Source organism: Dermacentor variabilis, chromosome 3, assembly GCF_050947875.1.
Source record: "Dermacentor variabilis isolate Ectoservices chromosome 3, ASM5094787v1, whole genome shotgun sequence".
Lineage (NCBI taxonomy): Eukaryota > Metazoa > Arthropoda > Arachnida > Ixodida > Ixodidae > Dermacentor > Dermacentor variabilis.
Window position 1 is genome coordinate 55,712,486 of NC_134570.1, and position 27,997 is coordinate 55,740,482.

A 27,997-nucleotide genomic window follows, 5' to 3' on the forward strand; every position below is an offset into this window, starting at 1 on the left:
CGCTATTTGCTAATATTTTTCTTCACGCCGATTAGCGGGCGTGCACGGAAATAAATCCCATTTCATGGTCGCACCGTCTCACGATCCTTGAATGCGTTTTATTTTTCTCTCTCTTTTTCTTCGAGAACGAGTGAATTTAGGTTGAGTGCTTGCGCCACCACCGCGATGTTACCATGTTACGCCGCACGCGTTCAAGAGGGGGGGTGTCTGTAGTCGCATGATTCATATAGACGATGGTGTGTTGATCTGTGGCTCAGGTGGACTTCTCCGTAACAGCTTTTAGACGGCACCAACAACACCGATCAAATGGACTGGCATCGAATCTAGAAGCGACACTTCATCATGAGGCCGATCATAGACCTCGACGAATGTATCCGGGACTCTCCGAAATTTCGGTGAGTTGCCTCGATAGTTGGGTCGTGTATGGGTGGTTGCAGTTTACCGTTTCGCTCTGCGCTGTACGAAAGTACTGCTATCTTCTCACCGTTTCTCAATGTTCAGAGCAGTTTAAGGTCACTTACTAGTATTTCTTGTATGTCGGAAAGTTTCACTTGTCTCGATTAATATATGCCTGTCGATAGACAGGATGCTTCGAAGGCGATAGCCTTCAGATTAACGACTTCCCTCCGGGCTCGCGTCGCTTGGCGGCGGATCTTGTTACACTAAACTACTGATCTGCGAGCAAGAACGCTATTGCAGTTCAGTATGTGCTTGATGAAAGTAATGTGTCCTATATTATTTACTTAGGGAGGCACTAGAGGAAAATGAAGAGAGCATCGATCAACTAGAAATTAAGCTTGATAAAGTAAGTATCCGCCCGTGTATCAGTCCACTGCCGGAAACCATTCTTTTTCGCATTGGTCTCGTTAAATATTAATTGCAATCTTGCCTTGCAGTTGGTAAAGCTGTGCACCAACATGGTTGAGACTGGGAAAAGCCATGTCACAGCGAAGAGGTACGCCCATTTGAGTTGTCTGACGATTAGATTTAGTTGCAACTCTTTTCACATCTCTCAGATCTCGTTAAAACGTCACTAATCTCAATGCAGATTGCCAATTATTACGAAAATGCTAGTGTCTGTAGCCTGTGTGTGTGCATGTATATGACATATGCTGTGCTAATTTTCTATTTTGAGATTAGCACATTTGTTGTATGGAGTAAACATTTATTTTCTCTCTGTTTTCATAGTGCATTTATCAACGGCATCTGGGATTTGGTTGGTTATTTCAAGGACGATGCATCCATTGTGGTTTGTAATATAGTTTTGGTTTCTAGCGGATGCATTCTGTCATTTGACAGACAAGGAATGTGCAGTGTTTACTAATGTGAACTTCATCATTTCAGAGTTCTCTAAATAGGTTTATACAGATTCTTACAGACGTGTTGAAATATCAGTCGGTGAGTGCAACTTCATGGCTCTGCAAATATGGCACATGTGAATGTTATAGGTTATCTGTTAAGGAAGGACAGAATTTATTATGTGTTTATATTTGTTCTTTATTTCTCAGATACTCCTCGAGCATGCACAGAAGTCTATAGTGAAAAACCTGAGCCATTTCATCAAGGTGTAAGTTTGAAATGTTTACCCAGCTATACACACTAACACATAAACACTAAATTCTGTAATTTTACACTTGTTGAAATCCATAATTTTTAAGACCATTTCCAAGGTGATAGCATAGTACGTAACTTTTCTATGGTACAAGCTGCACAAATTTAGTTACATCTAATGTTTAGCAGTTCTTTTGGACTTGCATGTTTATATACAGTAGTATAATAATGTAAACAGCAACTTCTAACTTTCTTGTCTTAATTCCAAATACCTTATTTATGTATCTGTTATAGACTGTGTCAGCAGGTATTTTTATTATTGACAACAGCATGAACAAGCTAATTTCTGTGTGAGAGAATTAGTACTGTCTATTAACTGGTCATTTTATTTGAAGTGAAAAATTTCAAACATGCGTAACACCTGTAATGTTAAATATAGAGTATATGTAGTTATGTATAGTACTGTAAAGCACATACAAAAGATAATTAGACCTCTTCATAAGGTATGCTAGAAGGCCTGTTCAGCCATGCTTGTCAATGCTCGATTTATTTCAGGGACATCCGCCAGAGCAAGGAGACGCGACGACACTTTGAGAAGATCAGTGACGACCTGGACAATGCGCTGTTCCGAAACTCGCAGGTGCAACGCACCAAGGCGTCGGAGTGTGAGGATGCCCACAATGTGCTGATTGCCACTCGGTCCTGCTTTCAGCACTTGACACTTGATTATGTTCATCAAGTATGTTCATGTTGGTTTCATTCATTATTAGGGCTATATATCTGCAACACAGAGAAATGTGTATAACAGCTGTGTCTTACCAGTACTCACGTACAGGGCAGAAACCTGGAGGCTTATGAAAAGGGTTCTACTTAAATTGAGGACGACGCAACGAGCTATGGAAAGAAGAATGACGGGTGTAACATTAAGGGATAAGAAAAGAGCACATTGGGTGAGGGGACAAACGCGAGTTAATGACATCTTAGTTGAAATCAAGAAAAAGAAATGGGGGGGCATGGGCAAGACATGAAATGAGGAGGGAAGATAACTGATGGTCATTAAGGGTTACATACTGGATTCCAAGGGAAGGGAAGCATAGCAGGGGGCGGCAGAAAGTTAGATGGGCGGATGAGATTAAGAAGTTTGCAGGGACGACATGGCCGCAATTAGTACATGACCGGGGTAGTTGGAGAAGTATGGGAGAGGCCTTTGCCCTGCAGTGGGCGTAACCAGGCTGATGGTGATGATGATGGGCAACCTGTTCATATGTTTAGGGGAGCTTGAGCACTGAACAAGTGGTCACAATCTGGTCTGTGTGAAAGCAATTCAAGCAAGTAGTAGTACACACATTTACTAAAGAAAGAATGAGCATTGAACCTGGTCGAGCTTCTTCAAGAAGGCTCCTGTCTACTTTGACAATCTGTTGGCAGCTTGCTGTGCTGGTATGTGTCGTGTAAGCAGTTCAGATTACAAACACGTTTTGCACCATCATTAAAACACGACTGTGCAATCGGTACGGTCACACAAGATGAGCGTGTTGTCAAGCCAAGCTGCTGGCCAAAACCTGCACACACATCTTGAATGTGCTGTTTCAAATTGTTCTTGCAGATTATTGAAAATTTTGCTACCACTGTACATACCATATTTATTTGAATATAAGTTGAGGCCCAGGGTGCTTCAATAATTTTTATCTGGTCACGAAACTTCTGCGTAAATTATGGAAGAGCTCCATATAGCGCCCGCAGTGCACGTAGCACTGGCGCAAGTAGAAGGTGGAATGAAGGAGACTCCAAACGAACACCACAGGCGTTCTGTGTGTACTCTCGCTTTGCGCAAAGGTTGACTGCCTGTCTTGGCGTGTGAATATTGTCAACACAATGTGCAAATCGTAACCCTGTTTCTGTGCAGTGTTCAGCAACTTAAATGCAAACAATTTTGAAACAACCACAATGCCTTGTTTCATTTCTAGGACCAACTGCATTCGCAACAGCAGCTTAATCATAATTCCAATTTTACACTTGGACTACTCCATCGTTAGAAACTGACTACAGAGCAAGTTCACGTCATACTTTTACATAATTATGCATAAAGAAACCTGCGTTTCAAACTAACAATGTTAACCAGCTAATTACGGAACTAATTACTAAACTAATTAGAAGGCTACCAAATGAATTTCTATTTCTAAAGTATTACTACATTACTAAATTATTAATAATTATTACTAAACTAATTACCAGCTGATTGATTACTCAAACAAATAGGTCATTATCAAACTAATAACTAACTAACCTAAGTAACTAATATATCATTTACATTAAGTAAACTCAATAAGAAGTAATGTAACAAACTACAGTAACAAAACCAACTCAACCAATAAACTAATTACATAATAATAACTAATACACCAACTAAACTACCAAAATAAATAAGGTAACTAACAAAAGTAACTAACCAAGCTAACCAACTGATTAAATTATCCAACTGATATAATAAATTACTCACTTATAACCTGCCTAACTATAATAACTAAGCAAATATAATGAACTTACTAACTAATCAACTAATAAGTGACTAATACAGCTAACTAGGCAAAGTGCAAATGAGACAGCCAAACGAAATAGTTTGTGCAAGGAAGGCCACTATAGTCGGGTACAACTTTAGAGAAAAGGGGGCGTTTACTCCTCCGAAGCGGATGCACACGAGCATCCACCAATGGGCGCGCACTCTGGACTGACGTCATGAGCTAGACAGCCAGTCACCCCACTGGCAGAAAAGATGGCCGCCCGCGCTTCGAACTGGGCCAAGTGGCGTCAGCTGTGTGAATCAGCCCCTCGTCAGAGTGAATTCCCAAACTGTTTGTGATGGTCTATGATGCCGGAAATATTTGTGCAGGCTGCACCATTTGTGCAGCGTGCGTTTAATCTGAGCCGAGATCCGGCGAAGAAATATTGCAGCGAGCATCGCTGACATTGCGCTATGCTTTGCCTGAAAACAGGATCCCGTGGCGACACACTGCTACAAACACACATCCTGCATGTTTGTTCCATGTTGTTTTATTTTGCTCGTGAATGAAGTTACGACGAGGAAAGTTTGCCAACGTCTGGTACCTGCTGTTAGCGGCGGGCGTGTTCATGCACTGTGTTGCTGCATTTTTCGTCAGACGGGGTGAGGTGATGGAGCAAAACCATTCTCAGTAAAAATGAGGAATGTGTGCAGGCATGAAACAAACCTACAAGTGTCTCAACAGAAAATATTTGCAAAAGAAGCCTCCAACGCAAAGATTTCTTGCCCTCAACTTAGCATCAACAATCGTTGTCAGCACTGAGATAGTCGAGCGTCTAGCGGCCGTGTTCGAGCGTTGTGTAGCACCGTTGATTAAATCGCTGTCCACCAGTGCCCACTGCACGCGCAAGCTGTAGAATGCGTGCTGTGACACAATCAGGCATAATGTTTGCTGCCAGCGCTTGATGTGCTTTCCCACAACACAGCGCCGCAAGTGACTTTTGTCACTTGCAATGAAGCTAAAGAGCAGACGACGGGCAGCACTGTTGAAGGCACGAGGTTATTTTTCTCTCGTGATCCGGCATGTGCTGTAGCACATGAGAGCTCTTCTAAACCAGTCATCAAAATACAAATGCCTTTATTTATACCAAGAATTGCGCGTTTCAGAAGCGCCACTTTTTCAGCGGGACTATTTTAGTCGTGGAAGCATTCGGCTGTCGCGCTTCGGTCATCTAGGCGGGGCCTCCCCTTTTTTCTGAAGTTGTACCCGACTGTAGTGGGGAGGGGGCCAACGTCTATCATAAAACGGTGCTGTGTATAATTCAAACACAAATGCATCGCACATTAAATTATTTTTCCAAAAGTTCCCATTGCATGTTCACTCTACAAACATGCTGAAATGAATGGGGGAGAGACACTTTTCGTCATGAAAGATTTACGTGATCAAGCAGGCCGGGCCGTCCGGCGCGGCAGGTTGTTCACCTTCTACTTACGCCAGCGCCTCTGGTGCGACCTTCTGTTCCTATATGAAACTTTTGGGGAAGTTTCGTGACCAGATGAAAAGTATTGAAGGACCTTGGTGAGGCTTTTTACCAGAATCTTTGGCCTTGAAGTCACTCCCCGCTTTATATGTGAGGCTGATAGGCTTGGTTACTATCTCAATACGGCAGCGGCAGTGCCAGATTCTAGCGGAGGCAGAATACAGAAACACTTGTGTTTCATGGATCATGCTTTGCCCTCATGCAAAAGATCCCAGATGGTCAATATCAATCCAGAGGGCCCACTTACAGTGCTCATGACAGCCCATTACGAAGCTTCTAGGCGTTAAACCCCCAGATTTATTCCACTTCGGTTTGGTAGAGCATCGGCCCCTAAAAGGCAGTGGTGTAGGATTTGGTTCCCTGACCAGGATGCATTTTTCTTCAGCAGTAAAGCTTTCTTCTTGAGGATAGAGTGTCAGTTTTCTTCGTTGCTATTTTTCTTTTCATGATTTTGCATCCATCTGACAGGTTTCCTTGTGACTCATTTGGTTAACTAAAATAAGCATGGTAACATAAGTTTCAGGTAATTGCTTACTTTTTGTGATACCCATACAGAATACACTGTTGAGACCGACAGCTAAGGCTAGTTAGTGGGAACTGAAATAAGTTGTACATATAAACATGCTCAAAGAAAGCTCGCACTGTTTTGACTGTGTTTGACTCCCCTTGCTTGGTAGTTGGTGTACTTGTTAATACTTCCATTGTATGACGTCATTTGTATTGATGCAATCTTTAGAACAAAACCTTGTCAGAATAAGCTTTTTTTTTTTTTTCGTTATATACAGCTCAGCTGTTTGCAGTCCAAGAAGAGGCATGAGGTGCTGCAAACTGTGAGTAGCTCATAATAATCAATAGCTGATGCATAGCAGTACTAGTCTGAAATTATTGTAACCCATGTTATTTTGGCTTCATATTACAGCTGTTATCTCTGATGGGTGCCTACAGTACGTACTTTCACCAAGGCTCGGACCTGTTTGAGGACTCTGAGCCCTTTCTGAAGCAGCTGGGAGCCACCGTGAGTGTCACTTTCATTGCTTGGAATGTCTGAAAATAGCATGACTGTGTTATTCTTTTTTAAAACACTCATTTAGAAGTTGTGGATGAATGGCTGATGATTTCATTTTTTGCCACCTTGCAGCTTGACAAGCTCAGCAAGGAGTCTGCTGACCTTTCAAAGCAACTTGACTCAAGGCACACTCTTGTGACCTCAAAGGTAAATCCTGCCCAAGCTTTTTTTTTTTTTTTACTTTCAGTTTCATGAAGATGAAGCTTTGACATACTTTAGTTGCTCTCATTGAAGCAAAGCAAAAGGCTACAATTGAACACATCATGTAAGCTCGTATGCATTTCCATAGCACACCTAGCCATTTAATTGACTAGCACATTATATCGAGCGGCTTCTCTGATTTACTAGATTTTCTATGATTTAGCCATTTGGTACATGCCTCTCGGTGTGTACTCATTCTTGGCTAAACCTCCAGAACAGGTGAGTGCCGCTAGTACAGAATGAGGATGTGCCACTGGGACACGAGAATATAAAAGTCTTAATGTATTTGCATGTATATATCAAGGTAATACAAGGGATATAAAAGTTGTGACCTTTGCAGTGTGTAAACATAATCGTTGCATGAAATTGCACTTTGCATAGGCAGAAAGTAAACACAATTGTATGCATTTACATTAGTGGTAAAACACTTACTTAACCACTTTACAAGATCTTCAGGTTTAGAGCACAAACACGTTTTTTACATCTGGGCCAGTGTCTCATGTCTCGTTCCAAGGCAGCCCTTGATATGAAGTGTTCAATGTTTCCTTGACAGTTGAGTGAGTTGACACAGTAAGAGTTCATAGCGGGAAAAGATGACAGATTCATGAAGTTCGACATTACATATTTGAAGATAAGTTCTGCTGTTTTGTCCTGCATTCTGTGTCTTTTATATTTTCATGCAAAGAGATGCTAACACACTTTGACTCAGCTCCAGACTAATGAGGTACAAAAGCAATGGTATGTGCATGGTAATGTTGCTGTAGCCTTTCTGGCAATGTTGGAGAGTTGTAGCTGGTAGACAAATGTTTTTATGGATTAGCAGAACAGAAAAGTCAACAGGTAGTGCTGGTGGCAGCACCTGGTGGCATCGTTTTCGAACTGTAACGTACTCTAGCATTCTTGTGATGCTTAGCACATCTTGGCGGGGAAATGTTTTGCTTTAGGAAGTTTATGTCGTTGCAAAAATGTTTGTGCCAGTTAATGAATGCATAGCCAAGCAATGTGAAAAAAAAAAAAAACATGCACTTTGGTTGAGCTCAGGATCAGACAATGTCACTACTTCTGATGTTCATGCCGTTGTCTTAAATACCATATTTACTCCCGTAATGTTGTCACCCTTACTTTGGAGCGTGAAAAAAAAAATTGCATCAAGCGAATACTCTCATTTAATTTCTGCAAGACAATATTAGATTGTACTAGGTGTCCTGCCAGCAATGGCATTATCATCACTGTATCTCATGCTCGGTGCCAAACTACAACTTTAATCACTGACTTTATCGAAGCGGCACCAGTGAGACCTAGTTGGAGGGTTTGGCGGATGACAAAACATTGAGGAGAGTTTGCCCTGCATTGGTGATCAGTTCAGCACACTGAGCACAGTTTGAGGCTTCATTAATTAGACCTAGGCCTGCCTCGTGTAAGGCCTGTACCCAGTGAAGTATTCTGGAAAAGAAAGTGCGGGCCTTACAAGAGGTTGTAATGCTAAAACTTAAACATACTTTTACAGGCATGTAAGGGCTGCACCCTGTAAAAGATTTGGAAAAAAAAGTAGGGGCCTTAGAAAAGGTTGTGATGAAAAAACCTAAAAGCTTTTGCAGCCTAAAGCACGCTGATGATAAGTTGGAGATAACTTGAAAGCAGAGTACCCTTCCAGGAGAATGTTCCCATTTTACTGTTTACTGGAATACGACTGGGTGGGCAAGCTGATACAATAGTAAGGCTACAGTTTTCTATTAAATATCTTCTGTTGCCAGGATGTGATCCCAGTAGTCCATAAGGACCCTTCAGCCAACAACGGCATCAGCCTGGAAGGATACCTGTTCAAGCGCACCTCCAATGCCTTCAAGACCTGGAACAGGCGGTGGTTCATCATCCAGAATGGTCAGCTAGTGTACCGCAAGCGCTCCAAGGACGAGCAGCGCACAATCATGGAGGAAGACTTGCGGCTGTGCACCGTGAAACCCGCACTGGATTTTGAGCGACGGTTCTGCTTTGAGGTCCTCTCGCCTTCAAAGTGGGTCCACATTTCTGCAAACATGCTGTCATCTTACCAGCTGTAGTTATAATCAGTTCATTAAGTGTTTCAAATTGTGTGGCTTCAGGTTGTTTCCTGCGCCGCTCCTTCTTCATGTTTACTGAAAATGTTGCTCATTGCCTGCCATCTTGATGGATTCTTCATAATGAGGGCTTATTTTACTTTTATTAGTTTAGGGTTGCTTTTGGAGAAGTTAAGTGTGCACCAAGCAGGGTAAGGGGAGCCAGCTAACTGGCTACAAAGGAATCGGTTATTTTGCCTAGAGCCAGCCTCTTGTAGTTGAAAACATTGCCACATGAATCCATCAGAGCAGTTATTGCTCATGGTGTCCAGTCGAGTTTTATCATGTTTGTCAGGTATGGTGTAGTCAAGTGCTGTGCAGGGGAATGTCTACTGGGATAACGTATTGTGCCAAGTTACATGCATCTTGTCTTCCATCACACACACCACCTTTTGCCAAGTTCACTGTCCATTGGTAGCCAAGATGTTCTTTGTGCAAAAGGCCTCATGGAAGCGCAGTTTGCATCCTTGAAAAAGGCCAATGAAGTGGTAAAGTTGACTTCAGCCGCATGTCTTTAGTTGACTGGCCCAGAAATCAGATTTCAGGGCAGTGCCTCTTTTCTCCCATGTTTTATTGCTGTATGGGTTATATATCTGTCTACATTGACTGTAGACCTGCTGTCCAGGTTTAATTTTTTTCGTGGGTTTGTCATTAGTTAAACACGGAGCCTTATGTACAGAATGCTAATTAAATTGCACTTTGTTTATGCAGGACTCACATGCTGCAAGCTGATTCTCAAGAGTCGTATGACTGCTGGATCACTGCTTTGCAGTCAGGAATCTCACGCGCGTTAGACCAGCCTGCACGAGATGACGAGGACGAGAAGCTTTCAAAGAATGTGGGTTGATCAGGCAATTTTTGAAAAATAGATTACACTCACTATCAACTTTATGAATGCCTTCCTATCTTTCTCATATATACTATAAGCTTTCTATGACTAGTGTAGCCAGTGGCTGTGTTGTTCCTGTTGCTGTGGTCGTGTGGTTCTGTAGCTAGCACTGTTTTTCAGGACGTTGATGCTGATCCAAGTAGCCCGTTTGTGCACCCTTCGCACACTAAATGAGAGAACAGTTGTAATGCCTCACATGAAGCCGAAGTAACACCTGTAATTGCACTGAAGGACTTGTTCGGCTAGGCATTTTAGCAGATTTTGTAAACATGAAAATATAGAAGCACGAAGAACTTGTGGGTGCCTTATTTTGTGTGTTTGTTTATTCCCAATATGCCTATTGGCAGATGTTGCCTAAATCGAAATCTTGGCACAGAGTGCATGCAATTTGTCATGATTAAAACAAAACATCTGTGCATATGGTATGGTATGGTTGTGTTTGAAAATAAAGACTCCAAGGTTTTTTGCTTGAAAATGCAGGAATGGAAAACATCATCAGATTCTTCATTGTCATCGACCTCAAGGCAAAGTGCAAACCCAGTACCAAAACCTCCAAGGGCTCACATGTACGTGTTCTGCCACTCTTCACGATGATGTCACGGGAGAACTATACCATCATGTAGATTATCGTACAGATTGCTATTGTTCAAGCCCCCCCCCCCCCCCGCCCCTCCACAAAAAAAAAAGGAAGTACACTGTCTAAGAAGGAAGGTTGAGACCATGCAACCATTCATGGAATAGACGCTAGTCTGATGTTGTGTGTTAGTAACATGTGGATCAGTATATCAGTATGAGTAGATCAGCGGGGTTGTGCATCATTACAGAACTTGTAATGACTGGTTTCTGTGTGACTTTTAAAGACCAAAAGGGGTGCCATCCTTTCTTGTCTGCCTTGTCTCCCCGCTGCCTTTCCCTCTGAGATACGCAACCAGCCAGTGTAGCCTTTCACACTGCATGTATTAATTTGTGTTCTGTGGGAATGTGAACAGAAAGATGTTCCCATGCACCACCTTTGCCTGAATTGCTTAGCTCAGTAAGCACAGAATAGCGCCAGTCTGTGTAATATTTAGATTAATTAAACAGCTAGTGCAAGACAAGGATAATAGTGTATCACTGGGAGAGGTCTTCATGCTACGGCGGACATAAAAATATACTTTTTTTATGATGATGATAATGATGAAATGAGATAAGAAGGGGGGAAAGAGGGGGAATTCAAGGTCAATGGAGATTGCAAGGTGGAGCATTTTTATGGCAGATCTGAATCTTGCAGCCCTAACGTTTACTTTGCAGTCATTCATTGCTAGACACATTGGCTATCTGCTGACAGGAATTCTGTGCCACAGTTACGGCATTGACAGAGACACACTCCTAGAGAAATACCTAGTATTCTCTCTAGTGTTCTCTCTACGTTCCCTCTTTTTCTTCCGTACTCATTTAAGCTTGAATCATTTTCATGTGCGACTGCAGCCAACTCACTGGCATCCCTGGGAATGAAATGTGTTGCGACTGCCGTTCACCTGGACCTTGTTGGGCCAGCATCAACCTGGGCATCACTCTGTGCATCGAATGCTCTGGGATACACAGGTGCGTTTGCCACACTAAGTATAGCATTATTTTGGACCATTGTAGTACTTTTCCCTTGGTTAAGTTAAAGAGCAACATGTGGTGTCCATGTGGTTTAAGAAAGGCTTGCATGCTGACTTGCCACGGTGTCCCAGTGGATTTGGCTGTCTTCTTCTGAGCATGAGGTGGTGATGTCATTCACCGGCTGGAAGTGCACTGCAAAAATATTCGGGTGCATTAAGGAGCCTCAGGTGGCCAAAATTAATCTAAAGCCTCCCACTGCTCTGTTCTCATAACCCCTGCATTGCTTTTAGACACTAGAACCCATAATTCGATTCAGATTAGTTGTTCGTGGAGTCTTGCATAGCATAGAATTGTGCATAAGGGTCGGGATAATGTAGAACTACATATACCACTCAGTCTTTATTGCAAATCTACCATTAGCCCTCCGTAATTGATAAAAACATTTACTCCGTAATTTTTGACCAATTACGGAGGGCTAATTAGTGTATTATGGATAAAACAGAGTGGAATAGTTTTACGTTATCTTGACCGAGATTCTGGCTTATGTTTCGATGAGAAATGCTGAGAGCTAGCAGTAGCTCTGTCAGCCTGTCAGTGCGCTAAATGAGTGCCTCTTTAATGCTACTGATAGCTTACCATGATAAATGAGCACAGAATCATTTGAGCATCCTCTTGATTGATGCACCATCTTAAAGGTATCCTTTGATTATGTTCCCAGGAGCATGGGCGTGCACGTGTCCAAAGTGCGCTCTCTGACGCTGGATACCTGGGAGCCGGAAATACTCAAGGTGATGGCTGAACTGGGCAACACAGTCATCAACAGTGTCTACGAGGCTCGCGTGGATGAAAACGTTGCTGTCAGGGCCACACCAGACTGCAGCAGGTCTTTCTCTTTTTGTTTATTTTCTTTTGTTCACATTTGTAAATGAGGGTTTTGTAGATGAATCAGTTGTTGAAATGCCACGTCTGTGCATTGCATTAGTGCCAGAAACCTCGTTCTTGTGCACCCAGATTTTTAGTTTAGGCCTGTACACCTACTTAAACCTGCGTTCATATTTTGCAGGAGTGTCCGTGAGGCCTGGATTAAGGCTAAGTACTTGCAGAAAGCATTTGTGAAGCCACTTCTTGGGTCAGTGGCCTGCCTGTCCCCACCACGCGATGCGTCACGCGCATCACCAGCAGCAACACCGGTTCTGCGAAAAGCCACGCTGCCCCAGCGCTGGAGCGTTCGCAAAATGCACCGTCGCAGGAGGACCATTCATGCCCAAGACCAGCGTCAAGTAGATGCAGGTATGTTGCACTGCCACCTCAAACCTGGTTTTACCTAGCACCCTGTTTTGACTTTTCTGTTCACATGTGTCGGAAAGGGAGAAGTGCTTTATTATGCACTGCTGTAGCAATTCAGGTAAGACTTGCCTGCTGCATTTAATGGAAATTGAAAACTTTTGCAGTATGATAAACGGGGAAGTTGTATCACGCAGGAGGCATGGTAAAACTTCAGATATGTTAAAGAAATTATGAAGGTTTGCAAAATTAGGAAGTTCTGAAATGGAGCTCGGAAGTTTGCAGCTATGTAACAAAACGTATCAGAATTGTTGGAGCATCTAAAGCAAAATACATTTTAATGTTTGCCCACACACTGCTGGGTGTTATTGACTGAAACTTCCTTGGCAAATTGCTCCTGTCAGGTGACACTGCTCTTGGGGTCTCCCGGCGTCACAGCAGCGCTGTCACATTGCCGGCCGACAAGTCCCCCGTCAGCATCGACGCCTTGTCTGTGAGCTCTGTAGGCTCAGAGACCCGCTTTAGCATGGCCTCGCAGGAGAGTGGGGTGGTCATGAAGGAAGGCACCTCTCTGCCCCCTTTGGACAGTGAAGGAAAGGCTGCGGTTGAGATGTCCTCCAACCAATCCGAGGATGATGTGCTCGTCTTTGGGGAGTCCCTCGTCCAGGTCATGCCACCACCTTCAGGCAAGTATGCATCATGCGCATTCATGTAAGTTTCTTCGTGGTGCTGTGAAATCTCTCATTAAGAGGCTTGACATCTGCATGGTTGCTCATGCGTTATTGGTCTTGTGCTGCTCAACAAAGGCTGCGGATTTGACTTCCAGCAGCAGTGGCTGCGTAGGAGTGGAATTTAAAAAAATAATAATTAAATGCTTGTCTATTTTGAGACAGTAGCGCGCGTTAAAAAATCACATCGGTTTAAATTATTTTATAGCACTATAGCATATCTCATAGTCCATTATTTGATTTTCATTTGAAGGTTTGACTTGGTTGCTTCAAACTTCTGAAGGGAAATAAATAGGCACTTTGTTTGTAAGCCTTAAGTGCCTCAGTCTGCCATGCTCTCCAAAACAGGGTGCATTAGTTGTCATCTAATAATGTGAACATGCAAAAATAATAATAAGGAGAAATAAATTGCAGACGGCCACACAGTGGAAAGTGTTAAGTGCCACGAAAACAGTGGTACCTGTTCAAACGTGTGCATTCAATCGCACTTGCAGCCAAATTTTTACTGCTTGTTTCAGCTGTTGTTCTAGAGTTTCAGGAGCTTTGTGGATGAATGCATTAAGGGCTGAATAAGACTCGCAATAGCCAATGCTGAGCTTTCGTGGGGAGATTGTGCAATTCTCTACTACCCTTACCTATTTTACTATGTCAAGGGTACAAGCCAGCCACTACTTCCTACAAAGCTCACAACAAACAAAAGCACTTCTCTGTGTTGCACATTTTTGTCGTCATCTCAAAGCTCTTTCAATCAGTTTGGCAAGACGGATACGCGACTTAGAAGGGAAGCTGAAATTAGTGCATAGAGTAGTGCTAGTTGACTGTTAATTACCTGCCTAAGGGCCAACCACAGTGAAATGGTAGCCTTTCTAAAACGGCAGTAGCTGGAACTGGATAAACTGCTCCATAAGTGCCTGCTTTGAGACATTCTTACTTTTGAAGAAGTAGCAAAGCCACTAGAATCCTTTGTTTATTTTGGTACTCGTTTTTATGTTTAAAGGTGGGCACCTCTCTTTGATACACCTTAAACAAAAGCTTAGTTTCATTTGAACCTTTTTTATACGACAGCTAAAAATGAAGATACTGCACTCCTCTTAATTTACAGTTTGTGCAGGATTACTAATCTTTTGCCTTAATGATAATGCAAAATTTATTTTTTCTTCTCTCTTAGAATGGCACAAGCTCTTTGGCTTTTGCTCTGGTATTGTGACCCAAAGATATCTGTGGGCATTTAGAGAATTTTCTGGGACTGATAAAACACTGCAATGTCTGGCTGTTAGGTGCAGTGCTGCAACGTGTAGTGTTTGGGACCTATTTGTGAACAGTGGTGTAGTCAGGCAGATTATGTTAATTGTTATACACTGGATGTAAACTTAGCACTGCCACACGACATGCATCTATGGGAAATACTATTTTCACAGCTGAGCGTTTCCAGTACTGCTATAGCCAGCGGCTGGAAGGATGGTGTAAGCTCAAGGTCTATAGATATGTACAGTCTATAGGGCCTGTAGTCTGAGTCTATACAGAGTCTATCGTGCCACCAGAATGCGAGTGTTGAAATGTAGTCTCCTCCTTGCCCGAACTGCGCATACTACAGAGCTGGAGCTGGACAGCGCAGATGAGTCGCCGACACAAGATGAAGAGGACACAACCCAGGAAGAAGACATGTCCAACCTTAGCCCCAGTTTGCTCCTCTACAGGTACACCTTCCACCTGTGCTCTATCGACTTCCTGTTGTTTACTTAGACATACACTAACATTTGGATATTACAATTGCTAGCTGTTGATTTCAACACACAGTTTTCAAGTTCGTGCATCTGTGTAACAAATATCGGCATTCCCAGGGTAAGCCTTGTGCACTGCCTGGGGGAGTGCATAAGTGAAGATGTTAGCTAGTACAGGCATGTGGTGCCAGTGAAACTACTTTGCTGAAATTTCTCTTGCTTTAAGATGCTCATAGGTATTTGGAAAATGTTGCGTCGAGATCCAGTGTTCCACCTCATTCTTTGAGAAAGAAGACAAAAGCTGCAGTCGCACAGCAAGCGTCTTAAGTTTCGCACCATGGCTGGCAGTTCACTGTACCATGCAATAATCTCAAGAGAACGGAAAAGTGTGACTAATGAAAATGCATCTTTTCTTTATTCTAATGCAGTTAGTGTTCTCTTGACGCTTCATGCACTTTCCAGTATGACATCTATGTCGAACCTCTTTCATGCCAACTTGTGTCACTGTGTACTTGCCGCAGAATATGTGCCACTAGGTGTGTGTCCGAATAGACAATTTGGGAATAGACAACTTGTCCAGTTGCAAATACCCAATGGCCCATGTGGCTCATCACAGCAGCCCGTTGGGGGCCACGGTAGACTAGGCTACGCAGCACGCTGCTGCCACCTCGGAGGCCACACGCAGTGCAAGGATGGAATAATTTTTCTGTCTCTTTGAAATCGCAGACATGTATAATTTTCATTTAACTAAAAACTGGCAATTATGTATTACTAAGAATGCTCTCACGATCATGAAATCAGCCTATAGCATTGGTGGGTCCAGCTTTCTTTCAGTGACACTGCATCACGACATTGCGGAAGCAAGAGCACGCAATTTTCAGTTGTTTTTGACAGGAGATTGTACATTCCCTGCTGCATGCAGTGCAGTTACACTTGGCTAACATGTTCACAGCAGCCTCTATGACAGATCAGCAACATTTGCTTATTGTATTCAAAGAGTGTTTCAGGACCCCTTTAAGGCTTGCATACACTATCACATCAAGCAGCCCTTGATTTTTTTTGTGAGTGGCCGCACCATGCTGTGGACTCTGATATCACTTGTTCATAGTACTATATGATGCATCAAGTGTCGAAGGACTTATTTGGTGTGATACGACTTGTTTCGGAGTGTGTGTGGAAAGCCTGTGTAAATGTCCTGGCGACAATATTTTCGTTGTGGTTACAGGGCAGCGGCTGCCCACAACTTGCCAGTGATGTGTCTTGCCTTGGCGAATGGAGCCGACCCAAACTGGCCCAATCCGGATGAAGGGGGTCGATACCCTCTCCACCAGGCTATACAGAGTGTGAGTTTCAGTTAACTTCTGGGCAGCTTGGGTAGATGTCCAGAACTGAAGCTACTGTATCACAAAGTGCAAATCCATTAGCTGCCAAGCGCACAGTGACTAAGCTGCAGCTGAACCGTCCGGTGTTCCCACTCGTAGTCAGATTTTGCGCACTGCAATTTTAACTCCTTACCTCAAGTGATGCAAATCATTGATATTTTTTCTGTTTCTTCTGGTTTTGAGCATAATGCCATCATGGAGCGAAATAGTTATCCACAGCAGCCTACAATTTGTTAACTAAAGCATTTCTGTAGTGAAATTCACAAGTTCGCACAGTGAAGCCATTTCGGCACCACTTAGCTGTAGTTCCTAGCACTTGAATTTAGATGTAGTTTCTAGCACTTGAATTTAGACTGCCCAGGTTTGCACGTTCAACAGTTTCTCTCTCTCTCTCTCTTCTATCTTTCCTTACTTGCCCAGCAAGACTGATAAAACAATTTGAGTTACAGCATCAGCTGAGAACAGAGACTGAAAACAGAGGCTGTAGTATTTAAACATGTGTACCACATTGGCATGCTGAAAATATGTGCAGTTGTTTTCTTGCTTTTCTAGAAATTTGCTCTGGTTGTTGAACCACAAGGCGTGTGCAGCCACGGTGCACCAATGCTCGCTCTTGTTTCTCCGCACGCAGGGCTCTATCATGGCCTGCGAGTTCCTGCTCCTGAATGGTGCCAAATCAAACAGCGCCGACGACAACGGGCGCACGTCCCTCCACATCTCTACTCTGCTGGGGAACACGGGGTGTGTCGTGCTGTTCATTTTCTCTCAAAATTGCATGTTTGTACAAGCCACATGACAACTGCGGCACACATTTACCTTGAGTGCGTTCACAATGGGCCCCATTTCACATTTTTGCCGTAGCAGTGGACCACCAAACATGCGTATAGTTTCTGCGTTCAAAACACTGGGTGCTTTCTGCTAGCAGCAATGTAAGCTCTTGAAGGCCACTGTGAATAAAACACAAATGTAATTTTTTCCAGGCACACATACTGCAAATAGATTTTAACTGTGTATGCAGAAGCTGTTATAAAAGTAATAACGCCAGGTATAAATACCTAACTCTCCTGGTTCTGGTGAACTGGCTTAGTCGCATTCACATTTTACGCCAGGGTGATATCTCGTGGTGAATTTCATTTAGCGCAAACTTTGGACACTTTGCTGACCTGTTCTCGCTATAATGAGTCACAACTTTATGTCAGCCGCATATTTTCTCGATTTTGATGACTGCAATTTTGTTATTTGTGCCACTACGAAAGCCTGCTAGCTGCGTTAAGAAAGTGCAAGCACTACGTAGCTGATGCTGAACAAAAACGACAGAGAAATGAAAGAGACAGTAAGGTCTGCGGACTTTCTTTTTTTTCTCATCTTTACTTGATGCATTCCATTCCTTTGCAGACAAGTGTGCCTTTTGCTGAAGCATGGGGCTGATCAGCACTCTCAGGATAAGGATGGCGCAACAGCACTGAAGATGGCTGTGGACAACGCCAACCCCGATATTGTCACCATGCTCAGGCTCGCCAAGCTCAATGAGGAGATTCGCCGTGATGAGTTTGGCAACCCAGGTCTGCTGTCTTGGCACAAAGGGTTTATCTTTTCTTTTTTTCTTTTTTTATTTTATCGAGTTCACATTCTTATGCTTGCAGGCTTTTGCAATTCTTAGGTTTTGTTCACGTGTGAGGAAGGTTGTGCTTGCTTTCACTAGCATGAAGCTGCAGTATTCAAAGCAGATAGATATTTAAGAAAACTGCTGCTTATGCAGAGGAAAGTCAGGGTTGTGCATGCAAGTCTTGGAGTGACAGCCAAGTTGAATTATGCCTGCATCATCAGCAAGCTAAATCACTTTGTCACAAAGGAGCCAGATATAGCTTCACTAAGTCAAAGTTCATTGATGCAGTTGTGATGCAGTCCATTTATAAAATCATGTCATTGGTTTTCTGTTGTCGTAGTTGTTGCTACTGTAGGCTACTGCATCATCTATATAATCTTGAGTCACCGTTAAGAACTTCCCAGTCGGAATATCTATGTTATGCTGCTAAAGGTAGTCTGTGGTGCTTAATCTGGTCAGTAATGGGCTGCATTTCCAGAGGGCCAATGTGTTCAATCAACAGGCACTTCAATTTGGTATGTTGCCATCTATTCTTGTGCGGTACGAATACTATACAACTATAAGTTGTGCTAAGCACCAATGTTTGTTTTGGAGATGAACCAGTGCTTTCCATAGCTATGTGCTTGGAATGCTGCACGCCCTGACTCACTTTGTGGGCAGACACATGTGACAGATACTATTGCTGGTGCAACAGCTGTTCCGATCTCGCCTGTGCATGTTTCCCATTTGTGATTTTTGCCAGGACCTCCTTGCGCCATTAGCATTACACACATGGTTGCCATGAGAGGTGCCGGCTACTAGTAAAAGCGCAAAGAAAAGAGTAAAAGGAACAGCAGCATGTTTTTTGCCCATATTCCAAGCATCTTGTAGAAGAGTTATGGACAAACACTCTGTACTTCATGTCATCAACTCAGAGTAGTGTGGCGAAAGCTATTGGTTGCGTCAGCCAACTGGAAAGAGAAACTGAAAAAAAAAATTCTCGTTGTCCACCGCTGGTCATCCTCCGTGCGATGAATGGAAGTGTCGTAAAAAGATCAGCAGTGTACAAGCCTTCCTTCCTTCTCTGTAACATGCAGCCAGCTATCGTTCGTGACTGGCTGATGCGAGCTATAGTCTACGCTGCACTGCACCAAGTTGGTGACAGGGTATATTGTTGTGTGTAGCCAAAGTATAAAGCATGCACTTACCTCCATTAGCATAGGTTGTCTCGGCTGAGTTGTATGTTCCTCCACCCATGTGTACAGTGCTCATTGCCATTACATGCTGCTGTTTCATAGACCTCTATGTTTGGACAAAAAACGCGAACCATGATTCAAAGAACAGCCTGTAGTTGCAAGCACTGTGCTAATGACTTTGCTTTTTTTTTTCTTTTTGTGATGTCAGCACCCAACGTGAACTTATTTTATTTGCTATTACCTGTTCTGTGTTTGTGAATGCAACTTCATCCGATTCATGTCATCATGGCTGACTTATTTACCCGCCTGCCTAATAATGACAGCCTTGTCATTGACTCATCCTAGAATTAAAGTCGGGGTCTCATAACTCTTTGAAGTGACAGGTTAAAATACTGGTTTCTACTGTTGTCTGGCACATTCAGTGGTCTTCAGGCACTTTTAAGAAAAGCGTTACTTGTCTCATTCTCTTCATGTAGCTTGTATGTTGGCACATTTTTCTTTTCTTTCATCTGCTGTATCTCCCTGTGCGGGATTTACTGCACGTACACTAAAGTGCGTTTTTCCATCAGTCCAGGTTTCTCTTAGACTAAAGTGTAGTGAAGACATTGTGTTTTGTGAGACCTACAGAAATGAACAGAAATATTGAATTTAAATACCTCACAGGGGAAAAAAAAAGTAATTTTAATCTTCTGAACGTATACCGACTACAGCGTTCTTCCTAAAACTCGCGCGAAGCTTTAGCACTACCTTTCTGCTCGGAACAGTTACAATTATCGGCTTACTTCACATATTATTCAATGCAGTCCTGCATGTGTTCAAATATTAATCATTGCACTTCTCTGGAACTTTTACCATTTACCTACCACTACATCAAATTTTCCAGCATGGCCAGCCTGATACTTGAGTCTTCTTGGAAATGCGTAGAAGTTTGTGACAGCTTACTGAAAACGCTAGTGCACTTGATGCAAGTATACGCTTGGCTTCATACATTTCCTGTCTCTCGACCTCATCAATGCCTTGACAGTGGTAACCCAGCTCTTGTACGGTCAACGGCTCAGGTTTCACACTCGGCATTTTGGGCTTGGTGGCAGCCCTGCCTTCACATCTCTCTCATCTGGCCTTTCCTCCGCTCAGCCTTGTCATCCTAACCTCCCCATCATCTCAAGGCCAGCCCCAGTTGGCAGTTCTCCTCCGCATCCTCCCTCCTGAAGTTGTGCGTTGTTGCCATCTCCATTGCAGCAGCAGCCGTCGGACACGCATCAGCTCCGTTGGGTCGCCGTGGAAAAAGTCGGAAGGGGAAGCGCCTTGTCACTACTTGCCTCTCTAGCTTGCACCCGTCGCTCGAAAAGGCTATGGGACCTCGGCTTAAGTCGCAGCACAGGATGAGCGATGGACAATATTGAAGTAATGTGACACATGCACCGAAATTTTTAAGCCTTCATGTCTGCTTTGGGGATCGGGCACTGCTCGCCGATTGATTGTGCAGCCATTCTGTAATAAAATTACATCAGTTTCCTTCTGAGCATGGTGTGTTTACCGTGAATTTGATTGCTGGAGCACTGGGACACATTAATTTTCTCCTACTGAGTGCTTTAAACCAGCTGCTCCCTTTTTCTTTTCTTTTTTTCACAGTATAGAAAAAAAGGTTTATTGCTAATTCTGCCAACAAGCGAAAAAAGACACTCAAGCTGTTGTTAGCCTTGTTCATATGAGGAACACATACCGTACCTGCACGAGCATAACGCGACTGTGAATGATGACTCATAAAAAATGTTTAATCTTTAATTATAATGTGAACACATGCATAACGATGCATAATGTAGCTGTATCCGTGGGCTTACAATAGTTCCTTTCAGCATGGCGTGATGACAGGTGATTCGCAGCCTATGTGCGCCCCAGCATAGGACCAACTGCACATGTGCCAGAGCCTGCTGCAGGCATGCATTGTGATAACTGATCACTCATTGTGTCATGGTAAAACGTTCCAACGGGATTATGAGGCTCAGCGCTGTGCGCTTTAGGCAGATACTTTTGGGCGGTGAGGCAGCTTGAGCGTACATTGCTGGAATGGATGGAGGCATTGGTCCTAAAGTCTCAAAATAAGCTTTCTTAGTCTAATTGGACCCCTACGTGGCATCACCCCCTACCATAAAGAGGTTGGCTCTTCCACATGGCACACGCGCCGTGGTTGCTCAGTGGCTATGGTGTTGGGCTGCTGAGCACGAGGTCGCGGGATCGAATCCCGGCCGCGGCGGCCGCATTTCGATGGGGGCGAAATGTGAAAACACCCGTGTGCTTAGATTTAGGCGCACGTTAAAGAACCCCCGGTGGTCAAAATTTCCGGAGTCCTTCACTACAGCGTGCCTCATAATCAGAAAGTGGTTTTGGCACGTAAAACCCCAAATATCATTATTATTCCACATGGCACGGTCTAGTGGATGAGCTTGCTGCATTTTTTAAACGAGAATATTTGGGGACCAGGTGCCAGTGGTGTTAGGAAGAGATATCTTGCACTCTGTTTGAGTGGTTATTTCGAATAAAGTGCAATATGCTTTCCGATGCTGGGAATAGCAACAAAAATAAAGGTCTCATTATATTTGTGCTAATATGATTTCTTATAGATTGCATCGATGTTAGTGTGTGCCAATTCCTGTATTTGCCCATATGGAAACAACCTCTTACCAAAGGTGTGGGCACAGCATGGTAAAGTCCAGTCATTCCAGCAGTCTTTAGTCACACGACAGCTCGTTACCCAAAGACTGCACTTACAGGCGTTCATTATTGTTGTGCTTGCAAGTTGAATTCTCTGCATTTCAAAAGTCGTAGCTTGTAGTACATCATCTACGTTATGGCAGTTAATCTCCATAGTTCTCGAGGATTCTTAACTGCCTCATTGAGGCTCAGTGGTCAAAACAGTATAGTTCACTTCTGAATTGCCACTGCTAATGAAGCTCTTGGGTTTAAGCTGTACCATATGTCATTCCTTCTTATAACTTTGTGGGGCTGACCTATCTCTTCCCATTTTTGACTGATTTCAAACTTTGAGCAGTTCACAAAAATTTGTGAAATACGGTAAAAAATTTTATAACTCTCACAAAAACACATGAAATATCAACAGCAGCGTCGTTTTTCTTGGCAAGAGTTGTAGCTATTATGTAATGGTGCCTGTGCATTAAGGCAGTCGGATATCTCAACTTAATTTTCTGATATACTAAACAAGTGGCTAGTCATATGCATTCTTAGAACTGTATGCTTTAATATCAGAGAGCAGTTGTTTAGCACACTCAATTTGTCAAGTTCATCTAAGTGAGCTAATCATTATTCATAACTGTACCATGCACACAATTATCTTTGCCTGCATAGTTGCTTCGCCATGCTTGGGTCACAGAATTCTTGCAACGTCTGCCTCGCAGGTGACGACACCTTCATCGACGTTGTCCGAGACTTCTCGCACATGGCCTCCAACAATCCAGAGAAGCTGCGGCGCCAGCCAAGCAAGCACGCGGAGTGAGGAAACGCACCCATATTTGTTGTTGTTTAGGTGCAACTTTTCTTTTTATTGTTGTTGTTTACTAAAAGAAAAAGACTGATATTTACCGTCTGTTATCGCAGCCCGTCAAAACATTTTGTCAAACTGCTCAAAATATGTGAAGCCTAACTGACGCGGGTAACTAGCATACGTTTTTCTAAATTATTTTTTTTTTCTAACTTGTATGTGATGCTTGTCAGTAGTGGTGAAGACTACGAGGCCATGTTTTGCGCGGCAGAACTTCAATGCTCCAGCAAATCATGGCCTAAGCTGGTACATATACAGCGATTTCTTTTGTTTGATTCTCTCCTATTGTTATCTGCCCTCTAGACTGGACAGTCCTGTTTGAGCACTGCCCAAGTGTAAATGGATTGATTTGGAATGCTATAGGTTGACTTTATCCCAGTGCTGCTTCTGTTAGCAACGGTTTCTTTATTATTGTTACTTTTTGAGTTGCCACAACAGTGCTGCTTTTGAATCGATACACAGATGCGTTCATTAGGACGACCAATTTGCAAATTGATCTATGTATAAACAGCTGTTAGCCCCAGGCTACGTTCCCACTTATTTACGAGACACTATGGTCGTGTTGGACCATGCAGTTTTTGTGTGTTTGTTGAGCATGCCACTGTTGAAAACTGATGACGGGCAACTTGTAAGTTGGGAGATTGCCCAATGCGTTTCCATGTTTGGCTAGTGAATGAAGTGTTATCTGCATGCTTTTTCAGTGACAATATTGGGCACAAAATGCTTTACTGCCACCAAACAGCTTGTGTAATGTTTCGTGTTTGATAGCATTCGCATTTGTTTTACTTTGTCCGTGGTGTAAAGCCAAATGACAGGCTTTGTTGGAGCAGCACACACAGGTTGTGTGTATAGTTTACTAGCTGTGTGCATTGTAGGGAGTTGTATTTACGAGCATTGTTTCCTTGCTTGTGCTTATGCAGTTTCTTTTACACGAATGTGTTTCCTTTGCCTTCTTTTTTTTTTTTCATGTCTTAAGAGCATCAGGCCTGCACTGTGTCAGTTGACCTTTATTTTTATGATTGTTGTTATTAACATGATAGTCAAGATAATTGTTGCAAGTCTTTCAGAGGCATGTTCCTAGGGTGTGCATTTAAACTGCACTAGAGAAAATGTCTTTTTTTTTTTTTCTTAAGAAAAGTGAACAGACCCCTTTGTTTAGAACAGAGGTCAAGTAACACTTGCATTGTTTGCATGACGTCTCACCTTTATAACTACAATCGCTAATTGCTCAGCTAATTAATGCCACTAGCTTCAAAAGTTTGATGTGCGTGCTTAAAGACTCACTATTTGAGATTGTGGACAGAATAGATGTTTTATTATTTGGCCGAGGCCAAGGAATCATGTTTGTGCAAGTGCAGTTGGAATTGCTAGCTTCGGCTTAGAAACAGGTGCCAGAGGACCGAAGAGATGTCCTAGTATTCATCAGAGCCGAGGGTTTGCATTTGTGTGGAACGCAGTTGGCGTTGCAAGCTTTAGCTTTAGAAGTAGGTGCCACTGCGAACGAGTTTTTATAGGTATCAATAGGTATCAAAAACTCTGCATCCATATGGTTGCCGAATGTTTTCTTGCCTGTTTGTAGATCGTTGTTCCATGTAGATATTTAAAGTTTGTGATCACTGTGGAACCAGTTATACTCCTAATTATTACTTCATACAGTTATCATTAAGGTATAGCAGTTTGTATACAGATGCATAAAGGCGTATAGTACTTTGTGAGAGGTGTCCGAGAAAAAGATTGTGGTTGTACTGTTTTTTGAGGATGTGTTGCCAATGTTTTTATAATGGCGGTGGTATAAAACATGTTATAAGAGCATGTAACCATTATACAAGATGTGTCAAAGTCTTAAAATCCTTTTAACCCTTTCACTTCCATATCCTTTTAAAAATAATTTAAAATTTGCGAAACTCCTTCAACTTGTTTTATTTCGCAACATATCCTAATTTGAATATATGTGCTGTTTATGTCTTACATAGAAGAAAGGCGACTTTCCCTCAACATGAGCACAGCTTTTGTATTGCACTTGATTTATGATCATATATTTAATTTTAGGTTAATTCAAACAAATTTTCCCGTTTTATCTGGTGTGGTTTGTCATCATTGCAATCTTGAATCCACATAATTCAAACAAGGCCTTTAGTTCCAGCTTTCTGGCTTTCCAAAGGAAGCAGAATAAAATAGCTAAGATCATCTGTTGAGAGGACATTCAAAAACCACGAGTAGTCGAAAACGATTTACATTTGGGATGTGCGTCATTACCGGAAATGCTGTGAAGCGCTACTACTAACTCGCAAATGCAACTGCCAATTCTCTATTTCTACGTGACTGAAAATGTACATAATTTCCCTGGTAACACATAATGACGTTTTAAACTGTAGAATATATATTAACGAAATTCACACATACACTATCGTTTCTAGGAGATCAACTTAATAAGAGCCGGTTGTAATTGTGTGCTCACATGATCACATGCCTGACCACATCATCAGATGAGTGCGAGGCATCAAAATGCGTATAACTAGGAGTCTTGTAGTAAATTTGATCAGTGTAGTTATTTTCCAACAAACTAGGCCGTAGAACCTGTGGCCTAGACAAGTGGGACAAGTCAAAGGGTTAAAAGGGTTACAGCGTCACATACAATGTGTGCTGTGGTCACCACCTCGCGACGATGACTTCTCATTTACCAGTTGTTTGGTTTTTTTGTTTAATGTAAGCGATTACTTTGGTTTGCGTAGCATGACGACATGCTGGAAATACAAAATGCTGCTCTTTTGCTTAAAGGGTGCTCCTGCGGTTAGAGACATTCCCAAACAATTCCTGCAGTGTCAGTAAAAATGTCGTGAACTTGCATAATGTGACCGTGGCTTATGGGAAGGAATACTGACAGCAGCAGTCTACCACAAATCTGTAAACGAGCTCGCTGGCATGGGATGTGATTTCTTACTTTCTTTTTAAGCAAGTCCAGATATGCTTGCTACATTAACTAAAGTAGACTCTCGATAATACAAACTTGGGTAATAGTTTAACCATTTGGTTTGTTGAAAGAAAAGAACTACTTACAATTTTTGGTTGGCCCGCTCTGTTATGCACAAATAGAAAGCCTTAATTTATAAAAGTTGAGCAAGGATTTTGGCTTTTTCAAACTCTTCTGGCCTTTAAGGACAAAGTAATGTCTCCTATGAAACGCTCGTGAATAGTCAAAACATGCCCACGTTTGATATTCAAGCAGCCTTATTTGTTGACAGGCACCAGTCCTGTCAGGCATGTGTCTGTTTGGACATGAGTGGGTGTGCGTTCAGCTGCTCACATGGTAAGCAATATTTCTGTTTTGGGACATATTTTATTTACGGTATGATAATTAATATGAATATTCATGGGCCCTAGGAACTTGTATTAACAAGAGTCTACTTACTAGTTTGTCGGAGAGGGAATTTTGGGACAAGTGTCGGCAGCCACAGTCAGGAGAATTAACGTTGGGGAAGAAAAAAAAAAAAGTATGATCCAGGATCTCAAAGGCTCCGTGTGACCGAGCACAGCCAAAGAATTTGTCCGCAGTGGCAAAGACATTGCTGTGATAACATTTTCAAAAAATGTGGGAACAAATGTTTCTTTTAATGTCACAAGTTTATATGATTACATGGAGACCGTATAGGAAGCACCATGTGCATGCCATGTGCATGATGATGTCATTAGCGCTACTGTGAAAGGAAGTGTTTAAAAAAAAGTATTTGGGGAAGCCGAAGTACAATAAAGGCATTTTAAATGACATGATTCCGTGTAGGTCACTTTGCTTGTTTTTTTTTTTTTTTCTTCAATACACAATTTGCAATATGGCTGTAATAGCGTGGCTTCATTTGAAGGGCAAGTACAGAAGGCAAAGCAAGGAAGACATCATAGGCAGATTGATGCATACAGAGGAACCTTTCATGCATTAAATAACACTTTCTTTTTGGCTAGAATACTCTTTCACTTATATCAATGCTCTGTTTCAAGGCAGTTTAAAGTATAATATATACAATATTTCAGGTTTGAAACTAGAAATGAAGGTCTATCTGTACAAGAAACATTGTGATTTGTGGAATACTATTGTGGTACTAACTTGCAGAACCGTAAACGTACACAGCAAGTTTTTCATTTATTATGTTAGTGTCGTACAAGCAACAATAATGGCATTAAATGTCTGCATTTAAATGTTCCTCAATTGGTGCTGCTGTGTACATTTAAATGTTTAACGATGTGACAAAGTTTACAATCACGACTTTCAAAACGCAACGCCCTACTTTAGTTAAATGTGCATCACCAGGCATGCTTCAAGCAGAGCTTGCTTTGTCAAAAGTGTTCTATGTATGTTTAGAACCATACCTACAAATACCTACAATGATACTGCTACACGTTTGTTTTCAGTCATTTGAGCAATTTGCTTAGCATATGTTTGGTGATGTGCAAAGATGTCTTAATTCAGTACACTGCCAATGACACACGCTTTCATAAAAACTATTTACCCACGTGGCAGCACAGAAATTACATTTGCATTTAAGTCATTAGGCACTTAATGCCATTGAATTTGCCCACGTGACGCAGGTATTATGTTTTTCCAACACACGCTGCCTCAGGCACATGACTTCGCTAAAACTGAAGCCCATATTGGTATGTGCTTAACTTTCTGCAAACACAGTCTTCAGCGCACACGCATGCTTCCGCAACAAACAGTGAATAACTTAAACAAAACGCATCGGAACAACGTACTACAACACAAGCGAGCGGGTGGAACCTCCCGTGTCCTATAACAGCAGCTTCTCCATTCGCACACAAGTTTCACACATGCACACACACATGCACAGAAGGAAAGTCCTTCCATTGCCTAATGTGCCACGAAGCAGTTACTTCCAGACTTTGACAACACCATTCTTGGATGTCGATACTATAAAGGTTTGGCTGGTCTGTACAATGCCAATGTCACTGATGCAGTCGTTGTGGCCAGTCGGTGGCTGTTCAGGGTAGCGCTTCGGTTGCTCGGAGCTGGGCTGATCCTTTCTCGGACGGCTGCTGTACACCTCCTGTATCACCTTTGTCCCATCTATGAGACTCGACCTGGGAAGCCAGATTTGACAGATTCT

At 42.5% G+C, this 27,997-nt stretch overlaps 2 protein-coding genes across 3 annotated transcripts in view; one reads left to right on the top strand and one right to left on the bottom strand.

The window, feature by feature from the left end:
- The first annotated feature begins 56 nt into the window (after positions 1-56).
- Positions 57-26,648, top strand: CenB1A (Centaurin beta 1A). Of its 2 annotated transcripts, XM_075685182.1 has the most exons (23): positions 57-395; positions 748-805; positions 897-955; positions 1,189-1,249; positions 1,345-1,398; positions 1,509-1,567; positions 2,107-2,290; positions 6,378-6,422; positions 6,512-6,607; positions 6,731-6,805; positions 8,614-8,873; positions 9,667-9,793; positions 10,325-10,410; positions 11,312-11,428; positions 12,150-12,314; positions 12,495-12,721; positions 13,120-13,401; positions 15,038-15,140; positions 16,390-16,507; positions 17,178-17,287; positions 17,942-18,108; positions 20,567-20,731; positions 22,741-26,648. In XM_075685182.1, exons 1-22 carry the CDS (start codon positions 343-345, stop codon positions 20,728-20,730), a joined length of 2,670 nt encoding a protein of 889 aa, XP_075541297.1. In that variant the 5' UTR covers positions 57-342; the 3' UTR covers position 20,731; positions 22,741-26,648. The 2 variants fall into 2 exon arrangements, with proteins under 2 accessions (XP_075541297.1, XP_075541298.1); XM_075685183.1 differs by lacking the exon at positions 20,567-20,731.
- Positions 26,472-27,997, bottom strand: part of Vps15 (vacuolar protein sorting 15) — a 37,522-nt gene continuing 35,996 nt past the window's right edge. Inside the window, exon 35 of the mRNA XM_075685181.1 lies at positions 26,472-27,971. Within this exon, the coding sequence (XP_075541296.1) occupies positions 27,761-27,971 (211 nt within the window). The 3' untranslated portion in view covers positions 26,472-27,760. The remainder of the gene's footprint in view (positions 27,972-27,997) is intronic.